Here is a 16,916-nt window from a genome sequence, read left to right as displayed (position 1 = left end):
TATAAGATAATTTATTTTAGAAGATGTGGTAAATATTATCATAAATAAGTCATACAATTATTTAAGGTCTCGATTCGAATTTGAGATAAAATATTCAACCTAACAATATCGACATTTATCAGTTAAATTAGAATTTTAAGTTAAATATATATTTTTAAATTAAATTTTGGTCTTACATGTTCAGATCAGATAGATTAAATAATATTATTTTGATTTATATAATTAGAAAATACCATATTCTCAAGGTATGTGCACAAAACAAGATCAACAAAAATGAATATGAAACTATTATGTGTTCAAACTATAAAACAAAATTTTATCAAGAAACAATCGCTAATCATAAAACCAATTCAATTATGAGGCAAAAAATATTATTTCTATACAATGTCAAATCAATAAACAAAATATCCTTTGTGAACATAGAGATTCTTTGTAAAGTGCAGTTACTGAAGGGAAGATCGAAATAAACGTTTGATAGTGGCAATTTTAGGCAGAGAATTCCTATTGATGGGAGTAATTTGTTGAGTGATTCTTTTAGCAACAGTTGGTAATCTGAAGGTAAGTGTCACTTTTTTTTCCAACACATTCACCTCCACGGACTCTGTCTCGACTGAAAAATAAAAATACAAATACAAATTCAGGATTGTGTCACACCACACTAAATTAAAACTCACATCCCCCAAGTTAAAGTTAAATGTCTTATTTATTTTGTGAAAATATTTTTACTTTTTAAGATATATATTTATTTTATTTTTATAAAAAAAATCTAAGTAAATTATTGTTATAAGAAGAATATAAAATATTAATTAATGAAAATATATTTTTAGAAGTAACGATAATACTTTTTTGATATTTTATTATTTTTAAAAATTTAAACAATTATTTATTTTAAAATAATTTTACCTCTTTATCAATAAATAAAATTAACAAACAATTATGAAATAATAACCAAAAATATTTACACAAAGGAAATAGGTCTGAGTTGTGGTGTATATAATACAATCAAATCTCAACATTCATCAAGAGTTAGATTGATTTATTTCTTTATGTCTTGAATTTTCAAAACACTAAAATATGTTTTAATTTTGTGTTATTTTTTATTTTTTATTTTCTAAAAAATAATTATTGCACATAAAAAATAATTAAGTTGAAAAAATTAAGATAAAAAATATCAATTTGACATTACAAACTTGCAAATTTAGTGGTAACTATCATCCAATAGTTATTGAAATAACTATCTTGGTAATACACATAATTTTCCTAACATTATTTTCTACGAATATAATAAGTTAGTAAGGGTGGAAAATGGACATGACCTACCTATGATTTAGTTTACATTAAATTTAATTTAAAATCAATTTAATTAGAGATTAAGGTTCACGAAAAAGTATTTTAAATTTGCCAAACTAATTTAGGGAATAAATAATTTTTAGGGAATAAATAACTATTACTATTATATTTAATTATGTATTTTGTGTCTAATTATCGATTTGCTAATATATTTTATAATATAAGTACACTGTCTTAAAGTACTAGCCTAGTATTTTGAAGTATTCTAGCCTAATATTTATTTTTTTAATGTAGTGTCAAATTAAGAAATAGAGTTAAAATAGATATCATATAAAATAATATATATTTTTTAAATTATCATTTTAGATCTTTAAAATAAAAACTAACTTGATTAATCTATTAACTCACATCTAAAGATACATCATATTATTTATTTGAAAATGTTAATATAAAATATAATTTTAATAGACTAAGAGACCATATTATATTTTTTCAAAAAGAACCCCTCAAGCCTAAAACTAAATTTATTATTAATAACAAACTAGAATTTAACTTTATTTTTTGAGTTAAATAATTTGTTGGTCCTTATAATTAATATATCGCATTTCGTTTTTATTTCGTTTTTAACTCCTCAAAATTTTTTCTTTAAACAATAATCTCTTAAATAATTTTTGTCAATAATTATTGTCGCTACTTTTAAATCAATTTACGTGTTTCGTCTGAATTTTTGAATGAGTTTTTGCATAAATGTTTAGAACAATATAAAAAAATTTTCTACAAAAGTTTAGAATTTTTTAACAAATGAAGAATTACATATAATTTTTAAAAAACTTTTAGCACTTTAAAATTTATATTTAATTCATCTTTTAAATAATATTAAATTTTTATAAAAATATAAAACTAAAATTTTAATAAAAAACATTTGAAAAACTATTAGTTATAAAGAAATATTTTAGAGATGATAAAAATGTATATTTATAGGATAAAAAACTGATTTATGAGTTAAAATTTGCGTATGGAAAAGTTTACTTCGACTTAACCTGTTTTTATTTTGGCATGAATTATTATTTTGTAATTATTTGCATCACGCTTGACAAAACGATAATAGCTTATACGGCTTTGTTCTTTGCAGTGTGTTCTTACTTGGTGGTTTTGTGGCTTAGAGACGAGCCATCAAAGTGTAAGTTTAATTAGGAATTTTGGATACTATTAGCAGATGAAGACAAGATTGTAATTAACAACTGCCAGTTTTGATTTTATCAATATCATAAAAAATAAAATAAAATAAAATAAAATAAACAAGAAAAACAGTTTTGACAAAAATTAAGAATAGAAGATTCCAGAGGTTGGCTAAATAAAAATAAAAATAATAACAAAATAAATAAGTATTTTATATTATAGTTTCCTCACACTTTTGGAAAACGATTTCAAGAAAAAAGAAATTTAGTTTTGTTAGAAAAGTATGCCGATTTCATAAAATTTTAAAACAAACTAAATTTTAAAATAATAAATAAATATGTTATTGCATGTAAATTTAATGTACCGACAGAAGTAGGAATAGACCTAGTCAGGTCATATCTATAAACGAATAGTAGATCTATTAAATTTAATAGATTTTTAATGAGTCTAGACTTGATCAATTGAAATAATTAAAAAAAATTAAAAAGTATGAGTCGGATCTTTTTACAATAATTTTAACTTATATAAAATATAAATTAAAGCAATAATAAAAGAAATAAAAAAATAACAATTGTTAGGAAAATTGAGTTTGACATCGCTTTAAAAAATTCAAATTCTCTCATTTAAAATAGTTGTTGAAAAAAATAAATCTTAAAAGAATAAAAACAAAAAATTTATTGCCAAATTCTCTCATTTGAAATAGTTGTTGAAAAAAATAAATCTTAAAAGAGTAAAAACAAAAAATATGCAATTGAGACATAATATGACAAAACAATTGCAAAAATGTACAATTATATCTCTTATAAAGTGACGACAAATGATATTAATATGTGAAACATCAAGGGAAATGAAGTTTAAGTCAATTGAAATTAACAAGTGACGCGAGTTCAATGTGTGATTAGAGATCTCATGAAGAAGGTTCAATATGATAAGAATATTTTACTTCTTAATTCTGCTAGTACAAAAATTAATTTTAATTTTGTCAATTTTCTATGATGAGTCAATATTAGATGTTTATATTATTGAGAGGATAAGGTATAAAATTATTAACAATTTTCATATTTTGTATCGATGGTGTATGATTTGCAGCATCCACTTGATGAGATCGCTTACATATTAGTTTTAAGTAGAAATATTTGTATGAGATTTTGACGAAATCTATAGACTACTCGTGAATATCGAATACATAAATGACCTTTTAGAATAAAACATCGTAACAACAAAAATTATGGGAATGTGAAGTGATTGAGAGATTTGTAACCTACATTGAATCTTTTGACTTACATAGATTGTTATACTAATTTTTCTTTTGTTAAGTTTTACCCTTCCAAGTCTGGTTGCATAGCTTGTTATAAATATATGATACATTACATCATTTATGTTAACCCAAGAAAATCTTTTTTTAGTTTTTTTGTTTGAATTTTTGAAATATCTGAGATTATTATGTTTTTAACGAGTGTAAGATATTTCAAATGTTGCAAGTCCTACATTGAATGATTTTGTGAACATTAAAGCCTTTATATTGTGTGACATAGACTTTTAATCAAGCTAGAAATAAAAAATACCTTGTGCACACAAGAGATTGGGCAAACATGTTTGGTTTCAATTTAGCTACTTTGACCAATTTATTTTTTATTTTAAAATCCACTAAAGGATAGTTGCTCAATATCTTCCCCAAATTTTCCACCATTAAATTTTCCATTATACCACTATCAGATTTAATCTTATCATTAAACGGTCATATATTATGAGCCTATAAATACACCATCACTTAACACTTACAAATGCAGCACCGAAAATTATTTTCATCCACCATCTTTAACTAACTCCCTTTTTGGGTTACATCTTCGCCTCTTCGGTTTATCTTTATCATTCTTGTTGTTCTGTTATCTTTACTGCATTAGGGGGGAAAATTTGTACACTGGAATTTAAAGAATCTATGCACATATGATAGATAAATCTTTAAGAACAATCATGTAAACACCTCAGGTTCATTTCATGTTTTGTGTTTTTACAAATTTGTTCATATTTGTGATTGTTCGTCATTCTCGTTGGTTGATGTTTTAAAATCGACTTACACAATGGCGGCGACCACTGAAAATGTCAAAAGCAAGTAATCCATTTTCTAGTATTTACACTTGTTGCCAAACAATAATTATCAAGTTGTTCCTCGGTAGAAATCAACAAGAATCACCTCATATGACATGTTCTACCGTCCCCTATATATTTCTTCTATGGAATATTCTTAGTATTTATTTAGGAGTTTGAAGGGGAGAGAATGAGAGGGCTTTAGAGGAAAGTAAATTAAGAGAAAGACAAATATAAGAAATATTTCATGTCAATTAAAAGATAATATTTATGATTAATATATTTAAATTTTTGAAATATTATATCAATAGGAAGATGCTTTGTAAAATTTATCAAAACCTTAAAAATAGATTTGACTCCTATAAAAGGTGAACAACTCACTTTAGATAATAAAATCAGTAATGTCAATTATTAATCATCAAATGATTGATTTTTATTTTGTGCACATAACCAATTATGAACGGCTATAATCATTCATCTACTCATTTCACCAACTTCTGAGGTGTTAAATCCTAAAAAGACCTTGAAAGTCCTCCTTAAAAATCTTCTCTTCTTCCTTTCTTTTTTTCAAAGTCATCCCGTCTCTTCCTCTTCTAAACTCTCAAACAAAGCCTTAAAAGGAAATTTAATTGGGATTCTTAAGAAATGTTTGAAAGTTTCAAAGTTAAATTCATGAACAATGCATTTACGGTCACAAATCTAAATTATTTAGAGTGACACTGACAGAAAAATGTTCGAACAAATAGAAAGAGTTAAATGGGGATATAAAGGTAACTTTGTAGTTGAATGAGTGAGTGACTAAAAGAGTTGAGTGATTAAAGGGTCTTGAATTTGATTTTCACTTCTAGTTTATACTAACAATTAGCTTACCAACATTAGCCGTTTTTATACATAATGTGTATTTTTATACATGCACATAAATAATTTGTATTTGTTGTTGGAAAACTCAAAGAATTACTCTCAATTTATTCAACAATTTGGCAAACATATGCTACAAACTAATCCACTAATGTGATTTCTTCTCAAACCCATAATTTCTCAAAACTTGTTTTATTTTTGTATCTCTCTTCCCATCACATTACCAACATATCACATCTATCAAATTAATTTTTTTAATTTTTTTCTCTCTTAAGGTGTCATTAGAGTATGAATGTTCAAATAATATTTTTTGTTTTCAAAAACAATCTCAAAAAGGTATCATCCTTAATCAAATGAATTTTAAAATAATAATAAAAATAATCTGACCATTCATTTTTGTAATAATGTCAATAACCCTCATCCGGCACTCTTCAGACTTAATATCTGCAGAAAGAACAACCTCCTGAACCTGTTTTCAAAGCAGCACAACCAAGCCATTAGGCTAAATATTCTAAAAATTCATGACCAAAACACAAAATAAATAAATGAAAATACAAACCAATGGCATGGACAAAGATTCCATAGAAGCTAGACTAGTCCCAATAAATGGAAAACTCTTTGAATTTTTTATACCAATTTCCTGAAGCTGATCCGTTTTAGCTTCATCTTTAAAAGCCATACCTATAATTAGGTGTGCAACCGTATCATATAGACCCTTTATATTAAATAAATTTAATAGGTTATGCAGAAAATGATCTGTGAACAGCTCCTTCTATACTGATAGAGAACCACCATCTCTATTGTTTAGTAGTTTGGTTGGTAAAAAAACAAATGGTGGATGGCATGGCTCATACATGTTAAAGTGAAAAAGGTTTTATGCCTAACTTGACAGAGATTGTTCTAAGACTTCTGCTCAGATAAAGCCCCACATATATAGTGCTTAATTATTTTTTCTTTATGACAATAATTACTATATGTTTTTTCTTTATAACAAATTGTTAAGAAATCAAATATTATAAAAAATATTTAATAGGAAATATATTGGAAGTTGTTTTTTTGATTTCTTAAATACTTCAAATTTGTTCTTTTCAATGAAAAACTTCTAAATTTGAATTCATTAATAAGAGATCTAAGAGCTCTTGATAATATATAAAACCAAATTGCCTTCGTGAGATAATGCTTCAGATGGGGTTTTTGCATCAGTAGATCTCATGGGTTATGCTCTTTGTTGAAACAGTAAATTATATCGTTATAGTTAATGAGGATGTATTTGGACCGATTATTTTCGACAGGGATATCTTTCAAGGTGATCCTATTTCTTCCTATATGTTTATTATTTGCGCAGAAGGTCTTTCGGTGCTTATTCGCCAAGCTAAAGCACAAGATGAGATTCATAGAACCAACACTTGTCGAAATGCATACCTTATTTCTCACTTATTATTTCCATATGACTGATTCCTTTTCTTCATAGGTAATAATGAAGCTTTGACTATGAAAAATATTTTTACTACCTATGAGGCAACAACTGTCTGATATTCTAGGGTGTACATGTTGTCTGGGCACCGGGAAGAATTTGGGGCTCCCCTCCATAGTTGGTGTTGGAACATGTAGTATGTTAAGATTTTTTTTTTTTAAATCTCATATTAGAAAACTCTCGTAGATTAGTTTTCAACTCTGTAGATATTAAAGTCTCACATTGGTTAGAAAATATATCTGAGTTTGCTTCCATCACTATATAATGAATTTTCCAACTTTCTCTTTTCTCCCTTTTGTATTATGCTCGCCTAATTTTCGAGCAACTTATCCCCTTTCTTTCTGATCTTCAATATTTATAAGCGGTTTTTTAGGTTATGCTGTAGTTCCTTCGTTTTTTCTGCCATATTGAGGGTGTAATTCTAGAACGGTTTTCTATGGTGCAGTGGAACTCCGATACAATGAATCTGAGCTGTTTATAATCTGTCTTGCGCAATTTGGGCAATGCGTCTTAAGCTGTGAAACGTCTTAAAGAGAGCGACCTAGTCCGCGACTCAAACCAGTGATATCTTCGGTGGCATAAATTGTGATTTTTAAATAATTTTCTAAAACTCAAAAATAACAATTTTAAGATGTTTCTTTTTTTGTCGTGTCAACCGAAGAGATTACTGGATTTGGTTATGTTGCCTCTGATTTCAATAAACTGTTTCAGTTTAGGGCAAACAGAAAAGGATAAAAAAGTTGGAGAATTAATTCATGGGAGAATAATTATAAGAATTATATTCTTAATGGAATTGCTGATGATCTGTATAACTATTACAGTTCCAACAATACTGCTAGATATGTTTGAGATACTATGAATAAGTAAGTTGTGAGCTGCTACCTAGAGTATCAGATGACCGATGACAGATCCATAGAGGTTGACAGATTCGTGGAGGCACACTCTCGTAAAATTCAGAAGATAACTCATGAGATCATCTATTAAGGTATGTCACTCATGACATATTTAACACGAAGACTCTGTGATTTTAATTTTTAACATGCTATACTTTGTGATGTGAACACATATGATTTCAAAATTAAGTAACTTATGTTTAATTCCAAAGTTATTTTAAAATGACATTGAAAAATGTGATTTTTATAGTCAAGCTAAAATAACAAAGAGTTCACATAAATTTGTAGTTAGAGAATCTGAGTCTTTAGATTTATTACACTTCGATATATGTGAACTTGATGAGATGTTAACAAGAAATGAAAAATAAAAGTGAAACGCTTGACATGTTAAGAATCTTTGTAACTGAAATTGAAAATCAATTTAGTATAAAGATTAAAAGGTTGCAAGTATGATTCTAGTTTATTTAATTAGTTTTATTTAAAGTTGAAAGAAAGAAAAAAAGAATAGAACTCTCATTCAACTAGTTGTTGCTAGTATGCTTAACTCTAGTGCTTCATCTCATTGGTGTACGGAAAATATATTTTATTTTCTATGTTTTGAATAGAGTTCTTAAATCTAAAAAGAAAACATCTCCTTATGAGATAGTGAAGAAAATACAACCAAACTTGTCTTACTTTCAAACATGGGGCGGTCTGGCTTATGTCAGAATCCTCGATTTCGAGCGAATTAAACTCGCCAGTAGAGCATATGAACGAGAATTCATTGGGTATGCAGTAAAGTACAAAGCGTATAGGTTTTATGACCTAAATGCAAAAGTGATCATAAAGTCAAATGAAGTTGACTTCTATGAAAATAAATTCCCTTTCAAATGGAGAAATAGTGGGGGCAGCGAATCAAGTCACGTTCCTATATCTATAAGCACCAAACAAGGCGAATCAGAAACTTGAAGAAGTAAGAGAGTCAGAGTTGCTAAAAATTATGGATCAAAATATGCGACCTATACTTTAGAAGAGGATCCTGCAAATCTTTAAGAAGCTTTGTCATCTTTGAATGCAGATTTATTGCAAGAAGCAATAAACGATGAAATGGATTCTCTAGAGTCTGACAGCACCTGAAATTTTGTAGACTTCCCTCATTGTTGCAAATCAACAGGTTGTAAATGAAAATTTCAAAAGAAACTAAAACTCAATGGAACGATTGATAAATACAAGGCACACCTTGTAGCCAAACATTTTAGACAAAGAGAAAATATAGATTTCTTCGATACTTTTTCACCGGTCACTAGAATAGCATCCATTAGGATACTCATATCACTAGCAACTATTCTTAACCTAGTGAGCAAATGGATGTTAAAACAAAAATTTTAAAAGGTGATTCAAAAGAAGAAATCTATTTGGAACAACCTGAAGGTTTTGTAATTCAAGGACAAGAATACAAGGACTGTATGTTAGATAAATCCTTGTATGGTATTAAACAAGCTCCTAAGAAGTGGCATGAATAGTTTGATAACTTTATATCGAATGAGTTTAAAGTGAATGAAAGTGACAAATGTATTTACTACAAATTTGAAAATGGCATTTACACTATCATATGTCTCTATGTAGACTTACTCATATTTGATTCAAACATTCATACTGTAAATATTGTGAAATCATTGTTGTGTAACAACTTTGATATGAAAGATCTCGGAGAAGTGAATGTAATCCTTGAAATCAAGATTACTAGGTCATAAAATGGAATTTCTTTGTATCAGACTCACTATGTTGAAACGATCCTAAAGAAATATAAATACTTTGACTGCAAACCTGGTTGCGCACCATATGATCTAAGTGTGAAACTTTTCAATTACACTGGTGAAGGTGTTAGACAAACTGAATATGCGAGCATCATTGACAGCCTCGTGTATGCCACTAATTGTACTAGACCCGACATTGCCTACATCGTGGGACTGTAGTGCATGTTTACCAGTAGATCTAGTATGGAGCATTGACACGATATGGAAATAGTCATGAGATACCTGAAAAGGACCATGAGTCTCAGATTACATTATCAAATATTTCCTGTTGTCCTTGAAGGATACAGTGTTACTGATTGGAAGATTTTATCAGATGACTCCAAAGCAACCAATGACTATATTTTAGTATATCGAGTTGTGTTGTATCTTGGAAATTGAAGAACAGACGATATTGGTTCAGTCCACTATGGAGTCTAAAATGATAGCAATAGCTACTACTAGTGAAGAAGCGAGCTGGTTGAGATGCTTGCTAGTTGAGATCACTATATGGGAAAAACCTATGACAAATGTGTTGATCCACTGCGATAGTACCGTGACTATTGCGAAGATTGAGAATTGTTATTACAACGATAAGAGTCGACAAATTCTTCGTAAGCACAACGTTGTTAGAAAGTTATTTTCTAAATGAGTTCTTATAGTGGATCATGTATGCACTAATGACAATTTAGCAAATCCTTTGACGAAAGGATTAGCTACAGAGAAAGTCATAAATACATCCAAAAGGATGAGACTAATGTCTATAGAGTCACTCATGATGGTAACCCGACCTAAAAGATTGGAGATCCCAAGAATTAGAAAATATCTTATAATATCTTTTATATTATATTAGAGTATCTTAAGTTATTTTCTATGATCAATTTATAATCATAGAGAATCTTAGAATATCTCTCTTTATTATTATGATTTATTCCTTATTTAGGATTGAGTCTATATTTCTCTATAAATAGAGATTAGTATTGAGTCTTTTGTAATCAAGTCAGCATTAAGCTATTATCAATAATATTCAAACCCTTATTATTTTCTCTCCTCCTTTTCTCTAAAATCCCACAACTTCGACATGGTATCTAGAGCCTATTTCGATCCTCCTTGAACGATTCCTCCTCTATTCCGTTGTCGAGTTCCCAACAATTAGGGCATATAATTATAGTTTCTCTTTTCTAACATTCCAATATTCAGTGAGATTTTTTCGGTAAATAGTGCCCCAATTCCGGTTTACCCCTTCTTTGTAGCTTTTCGTTTATTTTCAGCAGATCAGTCGCAGCACTGTTCATCGCGCGGTACTGTTCATTACGCAAAATAATAATAATAATAATAATAATAATAATAATAATAATAATAATAAAATTATTAGGGTTCTATAAACCTTTCCACAACCCATTAGGGTTTGGCGCTCCAACCAACCGAGCTAAAGAGCTAATAGCGCATAATACCCCATGAAGGTAGCTCCAACCAACCAACGATGATTTGGGTAAAAAAATCATGGCGCTAGAAAGAACAATGGGGTGGTAAAGTTTACTTTGAGAATCATTATTATTTGCATGGTTATTGGGGGATTTTGGTTGATCGTTATGAAGAGATGATTTAGAATTATCATCCGTGATCATAGGTGGCTACTTGTGACTCATTTTGTGGGGTGTAAACCATGTCGGAAATTTGGGGATTACCCTGTTGAAAGGTGTTTGAAACAAATGGATCATGCTTATAATTTTTAGGATAATAAGATATTGCAGATGTATGATTTTACTCACAAGTCACTTGTTAGTAGAAGGGATCAGATTTTTGGTGAGGAAACTTTTCAGCCTTTGTCGTGGCAGTTGTTGCAGCCCTTATGAGTGAGCTCTTAGCTGACAGGTTTGGAAGATTTGCAATTCAACTGATGGGATTCTTCTTGGTGCACGATTATTCTCTCTTCGATGGTTTCAGATCTACCCTTACTCTCCAATTTTGATCAACGAAAATATATGTCATTGTTCAAACAACCGTTATCTCTCTAGTTTTGGACGCATTTTCTTATTCCGTTGATTAATCACGACTTCGTTTCGTTAGAGTCGCGCTGCTTCTTCTTTGATGTTTGTCATGCAATTTAGTTCTTACTAATATATTATAACAGTGGCTTCTATTCCCACCGATGATCATTTCGGTGGTATCCCTTCCACATATGAATTATATTAGTGATGACTTCTTCCGTTGGTGGTTATTCTAACGATGTCTTTTATTTTCATGACTTACTTTATCTTGGCAATTTGTCCCAGATGCACTGGCTTTGCCTTTTTGTCCTTGAAGCACGCCTCTCTCCTTGAAGCATATTCAAGTTTAAATATTTTGAGTCTCCATTATTATTGGTTTGAAGCTTCCAAATGCAGTTTTTTAGAAGAGCGGAGCTTCTTTTGTCCAATTGTCTGCCATGAATTTCTCTCAGACTGATGATCAATCGGACTATCTGGCTAGACTATATTTATAGCTGGGGATTACCCTGTTGAAAGGTGTTTGAAACAAATGGATCATGCTTATAATTTTTAGGATAATAAGATATTGCAGATGTATGATTTTACTCACAAGTCACTTGTTAGTAGAAGGGATCAGATTTTTGGTGAGGAAACTTTTCAGCCTTTGTCGTGGCAGTTGTTGCAGCCCTTATGAGTGAGCTCTTAGCTGACAGGTTTGGAAGATTTGCAATTCAACTGATGGGATTCTTCTTGGTGCACGATTATTCTCTCTTCGATGGTTTCAGATCTACCCTTACTCTCCAATTTTGATCAACGAAAATATATGTCATTGTTCAAACAACCGTTATCTCTCTAGTTTTGGACGCATTTTCTTATTCCGTTGATTAATCACGACTTCGTTTCGTTAGAGTCGCGCTGCTTCTTCTTTGATGTTTGTCATGCAATTTAGTTCTTACTAATATATTATAACAGTGGCTTCTATTCCCACCGATGATCATTTCGGTGGTATCCCTTCCACATATGAATTATATTAGTGATGACTTCTTCCGTTGGTGGTTATTCTAACGATGTCTTTTATTTTCATGACTTACTTTATCTTGGCAATTTGTCCCAGATGCACTGGCTTTGCCTTTTTGTCCTTGAAGCACGCCTCTCTCCTTGAAGCATATTCAAGTTTAAATATTTTGAGTCTCCATTATTATTGGTTTGAAGCTTCCAAATGCAGTTTTTTAGAAGAGCGGAGCTTCTTTTGTCCAATTGTCTGCCATGAATTTCTCTCAGACTGATGATCAATCGGACTATCTGGCTAGACTATATTTATAGCAATTCTCTACGACTTCACATGCATCCCTAAGTTGCCTTCCCATTTTTTTTATAATTATTTTATGGAGCAAAACATTGTTTTGTTGTAGCAAGCTAAAGCTTAGTAAGCTTTAGCTTAAGGGGGAGTGTTAGAATATTAGAAAATATCTTATAATATCTTTTATATTATATTAGAGTATCTTGAGTTATTTTCTATGATCAATTTATAATCATAGAGAATCTTAGAATATCTTTCTTTATTATTATGATTTATTCCTTATTTATGATTGAGTCTATATTTTTCTATAAATAGAGATTAGTATTGAGTCTTTTGTAATCAAGTCAACATTAAGCTATTATCAATAATATTCAAACATTTATTATTTTCTCTCCTCCTTTTCTCTAAAATCCCACAACTTCAACAGGTAATAACAAGTCGTGAAGTGATATGAGATGAACATGCTATTATAAAAAAGAGAAGCATGATTCTTGAAGTGATGATAGGATGAGGTAATAGAAACTCTTAATGAGATTTATACTCTATGTGGATGGAGTACCTTGCTAAATGAGTACTCTTGATAGATTCACCTATGTGAATGTGGAAGTGGGGTCGCTTCCTATGGAATTTCGAGGCAGAATTCCTAGAGTGTTCACTATTCTGGGATACACGTGCAGCGCCATTAATGCACGTGCTTTTGAGAATACACCCTATGAAAAGGTTGTGTGTGGGTTTGATGTCAGAGATAGAGTTCAAGACTACGAGTCACTCTTGTTGAATTTGAATCTTACTTACTATGCAAATGTTCAAGTCAAGAGACACATTTGTTTATGCATGATCTTCTAGAAATGTTTGACCCTTTTTCAGAAATATTTTTTTAAATGCAAGTGGGGGATCGTTGGAACATATAGTATGTTATTGCGTGAATTTAAAAATTTGTTCAAGTCCCACATTGAAAAGAAATATTTTTGTAAATTTAAATGGAAAAACTTGTTTTAAAATTCAAGTCCCATATTGGAAAGAAAATTTTTTTTGTAAATTCAAGTGGAAAGAGACACGTTTTTTAAAATTCAAGTCTCACATTGGAAATAATTTTTTTTTGAAGTCCATATTGAAAAACTCTCATAGAGTAGTTTTCAACTCTGTAAATATTAAAGTCTCACATTGGTTAGAAAATATATGTGAGTTTGCTTCCATCACTATTAGGGGTGGGAATAGGTCAGGCCTTCCGCCGGGGCCTATGGCCTGGCCTGGCCTGTTTAATAAAAAGGTCAGACTCATGCTATTTTTAAAGCCTATTTAATTAAATAGGTCAGGCTCAGGCTTATAAAAAAGCCTATTAGGCCTGACAGGCCGGCCTGTATATATATATATTATTTACTTCATTCTCCCTTTTTTTTTTCTTTTTAATTTTCATTGCCCTATTGCACATCAGGTATGTAAGCAACATATTATTCATAAAAAGCAATATTATTTATTTGTTACCTTTATATTTTATAAAAATCAATACTAGTAATTTGTTATCTTCCATATATATTAGTAGTATATAAAACTTGAAAATCCTAATTGTTTATTATTAGTATTGAATATGAGTTTGTTTGAGAGGATTTGTTTAGAGGTAATAATTTGAGTTTGTTTTAGAGTATTTGTTTGACATATAATAATAGGTGCGTTTCAATGAAAAATTTATCTTTTAAACCAAAATTCATTTTTTAGGGTTTAAAGGGGGTTTGTTTCTGATTTTTTAAAAATCATTTTGTTTAGAAAAATCATTTTTTATTTAATATATATATATATATAAATCGGTACGGGTAGGTATGGATAATTGTTTATTTGTTAACTTTATATATATATATATATATATGAGTAAATATGATTTTGGTTGAGAGAATTTGTTTGAGAGTTAATAAGCTGAGTTTGTTTGAGAGCATAGCGAGTGCGTTTGTTTCAAGAAAAAATCTATTCTTTTAAATCAAAGGTTAATATTTTTTATCAAGTAGTATTTATTCATTCTTTTTTTTTAATTTGCTCATTTATTTATTTATTACTTTTTAGTTAAGTGTCTAACATACATGTATTTTTTCTTTTGTTTTTGAAGGTTGATAAACAAGAGATACAAATCACCTTGAAGATTTGATATCATTTTTTTGTCATTCATTGGACTTTGAATGTGTTTTGTTGGATGATATGTGTAACTGTTTATGGGATTCATTTGGTTTTATTTGTAATTTTTGAAGGACTTTTTAGAATTTGTTAATTATGAATTCATTTTGTTTTTGTTTTTTTTTTTATGGGAAGGTTGTTGCATTACAAACTTGGTAGTTATAATTTTATTAGATTTGATTATAATTTTATTAGTTTTCCCTGTATATAAAGGCCTAATTTATCCTATTTAAAACAAAAATATAAAATATAACATTTAAATATTTTAATGCGAATAAGGCTTTTAAAAAGGCTTACAGGCCAGGCCATGATAGGTCGTAGGTCAGGCTCAGGCCGAAAAAAAAGCCTATGATAGGCCGTAGGCCAGGCTTAGGCCTAAAAAATTCATCGTAGGTCAAGCTCATGCCTTTCAAAGTCTGGCCTGGCCTGGCCTATTCCCACCCCTAATCACTATATAATGAATTTCAAACTGTTGTGAAAAGTACACCAAAGTTGGATGCATTTCCCAACTTTCTCTTTTCTCCTTTTTATATTATGCTCGCCTAATTTTTAAGCCACTTCTCCCCTTTCTTTTTATCCCTTCGATATTTATGAGCAGTTTTGCACCATTGTCCCTTCGGTTTTTAGAGCGGTTGTTATCTTGTAGTCCCTTTGGTTTTTAGAGCGGTTGGTATGTCGTAGTCCCTTCAATTTTTGTCTTTTTGAGCGTTTATTATGCCGTAGTTATGAATGGTCATAGTACCATATTGAGAGTGACTTTAATCGTCATATTGAGAGTGGCTTTAACTGCCATATTGATGGTGTAATTCTAGAACAGTTTTCTACGGTGTAGTGGAACTCCGATACAGTGAATCTGAGTTGTTTTATCATGGAGACTTCGTGATTGATAGTCTGTCTTGCACAATTTGGGCAGTGCTGCGAAACGTCTTAAAAAGAGCGGCCTAGTCTGTGACTCAATCCAATAATATCTTCGGTTGCATAAATTGTGATTTTTAAATAGTTTTCTAAAACTCAAAAATAACAGTTGGTCATAGTAAAAAAGACACATTTAGTTTCATCATGGACCGTGTTTGGCGCAAAATTAATTGTTGTAGTAAATGCTTATCAAAAGTGGGCGTGAGATTTTGATTAAATCAGTGTTTCACCTATTTCTAGCCATCATTAATAATGACTCATAATACCATTTTATTTTATTTCTTTTGGAGAAAAATATGATGACATATCACCTATTACTAGCCATCATTAATAATGACTCATAATTCCTATTACTAATTATAAGTTATGATATTTTTGAAATTCATCATTAACATAGAGCTTCATCTCCAAACTCTATATTCATCTCCAAAATCTATTTCTCTTTGTTTTCCCTTTTTCTCTATTTCTCAAATTCAAACAACCCTCCTAACTTAATTAACTATATTAATCAACTTTTTACCAAACAAAGTAGTCAAATCGATTGAAGCTAAGTCCTTAGATTTGGCAGACGTAGTTACTCTAGGTTACCAACTACGATTTAAGCATATAAGAATTTTGTTAATTAAATCCTTATTTTTGAAAATATTTCCAAGAGTTCTAAGATGATTAACAATATGGAAATATTTTTCCATATCTTAGATATTCTCATTGGGTTTCTTCCTAAAGAGCTCAAACACATGGGTTAATGTGTTCATCCTAGCCTTTTTGACATCGGTAGTACCTTCATGGGTCACTTGAAAGGTGTCCCACATTTCTTCAGTGTGTTTACAATGTGAGATTCAATAGAACTCATCCATATTCAAGGCAATTGTATTGCACTTTTTCTATTTCATCTTTGGTCCAAAGGTCTCTAAATTTTTCCACGTCTACACCATTGACTTGATGTTAAGACGCAAATGAACCATTAACAACGGAAAGCCAAATATCATAATCAACACCCTCAATAAATATTTA

At 29.9% G+C, this 16,916-nt stretch overlaps 1 protein-coding gene and 1 long non-coding RNA gene across 3 annotated transcripts; one reads left to right on the top strand and one right to left on the bottom strand.

The window, feature by feature from the left end:
• Window positions 1–261: 261 nt before the first annotated feature.
• LOC101512160 (uncharacterized) lies at window positions 262–6,243 on the bottom strand. Of its 2 annotated transcripts, XR_012161891.1 has the most exons (4): window positions 5,975–6,243; window positions 5,803–5,884; window positions 4,252–4,364; window positions 262–610 (listed from the first exon to the last, which is right to left on the bottom strand). XR_012161891.1 is itself a non-coding variant. In XM_004513647.4 (3 exons), exons 1-3 carry the CDS (start codon window positions 6,092–6,094, stop codon window positions 444–446), a joined length of 369 nt encoding a protein of 122 aa, XP_004513704.1. In that variant the 5' UTR covers window positions 6,095–6,225; the 3' UTR covers window positions 262–443. The 2 variants fall into 2 exon arrangements, 1 of the variants encoding a protein (XP_004513704.1); XM_004513647.4 differs by lacking the exon at window positions 4,252–4,364 and having other exon boundaries at window positions 5,975–6,225.
• Window positions 6,244–6,278: 35 nt separating this feature from the next.
• Window positions 6,279–15,178, top strand: LOC113784069 (uncharacterized). Its single transcript, XR_003470105.2, has 2 exons — window positions 6,279–7,874; window positions 14,923–15,178. It is a non-coding gene; the product is annotated as an uncharacterized lncRNA (long non-coding RNA).
• Window positions 15,179–16,916: the final 1,738 nt, after the last annotated feature.

This window comes from Cicer arietinum, chromosome 2 (assembly GCF_000331145.2).
Source record: "Cicer arietinum cultivar CDC Frontier isolate Library 1 chromosome 2, Cicar.CDCFrontier_v2.0, whole genome shotgun sequence".
In the NCBI taxonomy this organism is placed as follows: Eukaryota; Viridiplantae; Streptophyta; class Magnoliopsida; order Fabales; family Fabaceae; genus Cicer; species Cicer arietinum.
Note: the sequence above shows the minus strand (reverse complement) of the source record. Positions and strands in the feature narration are given on the sequence as shown.

Coding starts and splice junctions, on each gene's coding strand:
- LOC101512160 (XM_004513647.4), bottom strand. CDS start 6,094: ATGGCTTTTAAAGATGAAGCTAAAACGGATCAGCTTCAGGAAATTGGT. Junction 5,885..5,974: donor AATCTTTGTCCATGCCATTG/GTTTGTATTTTC, acceptor CTTTGAAAACAG/GTTCAGGAGGTTGTTCTTTC. Junction 611..5,802: donor CATTATTACAAAAATGAATG/GTCAGATTATTT, acceptor TTTATTTTTCAG/TCGAGACAGAGTCCGTGGAG.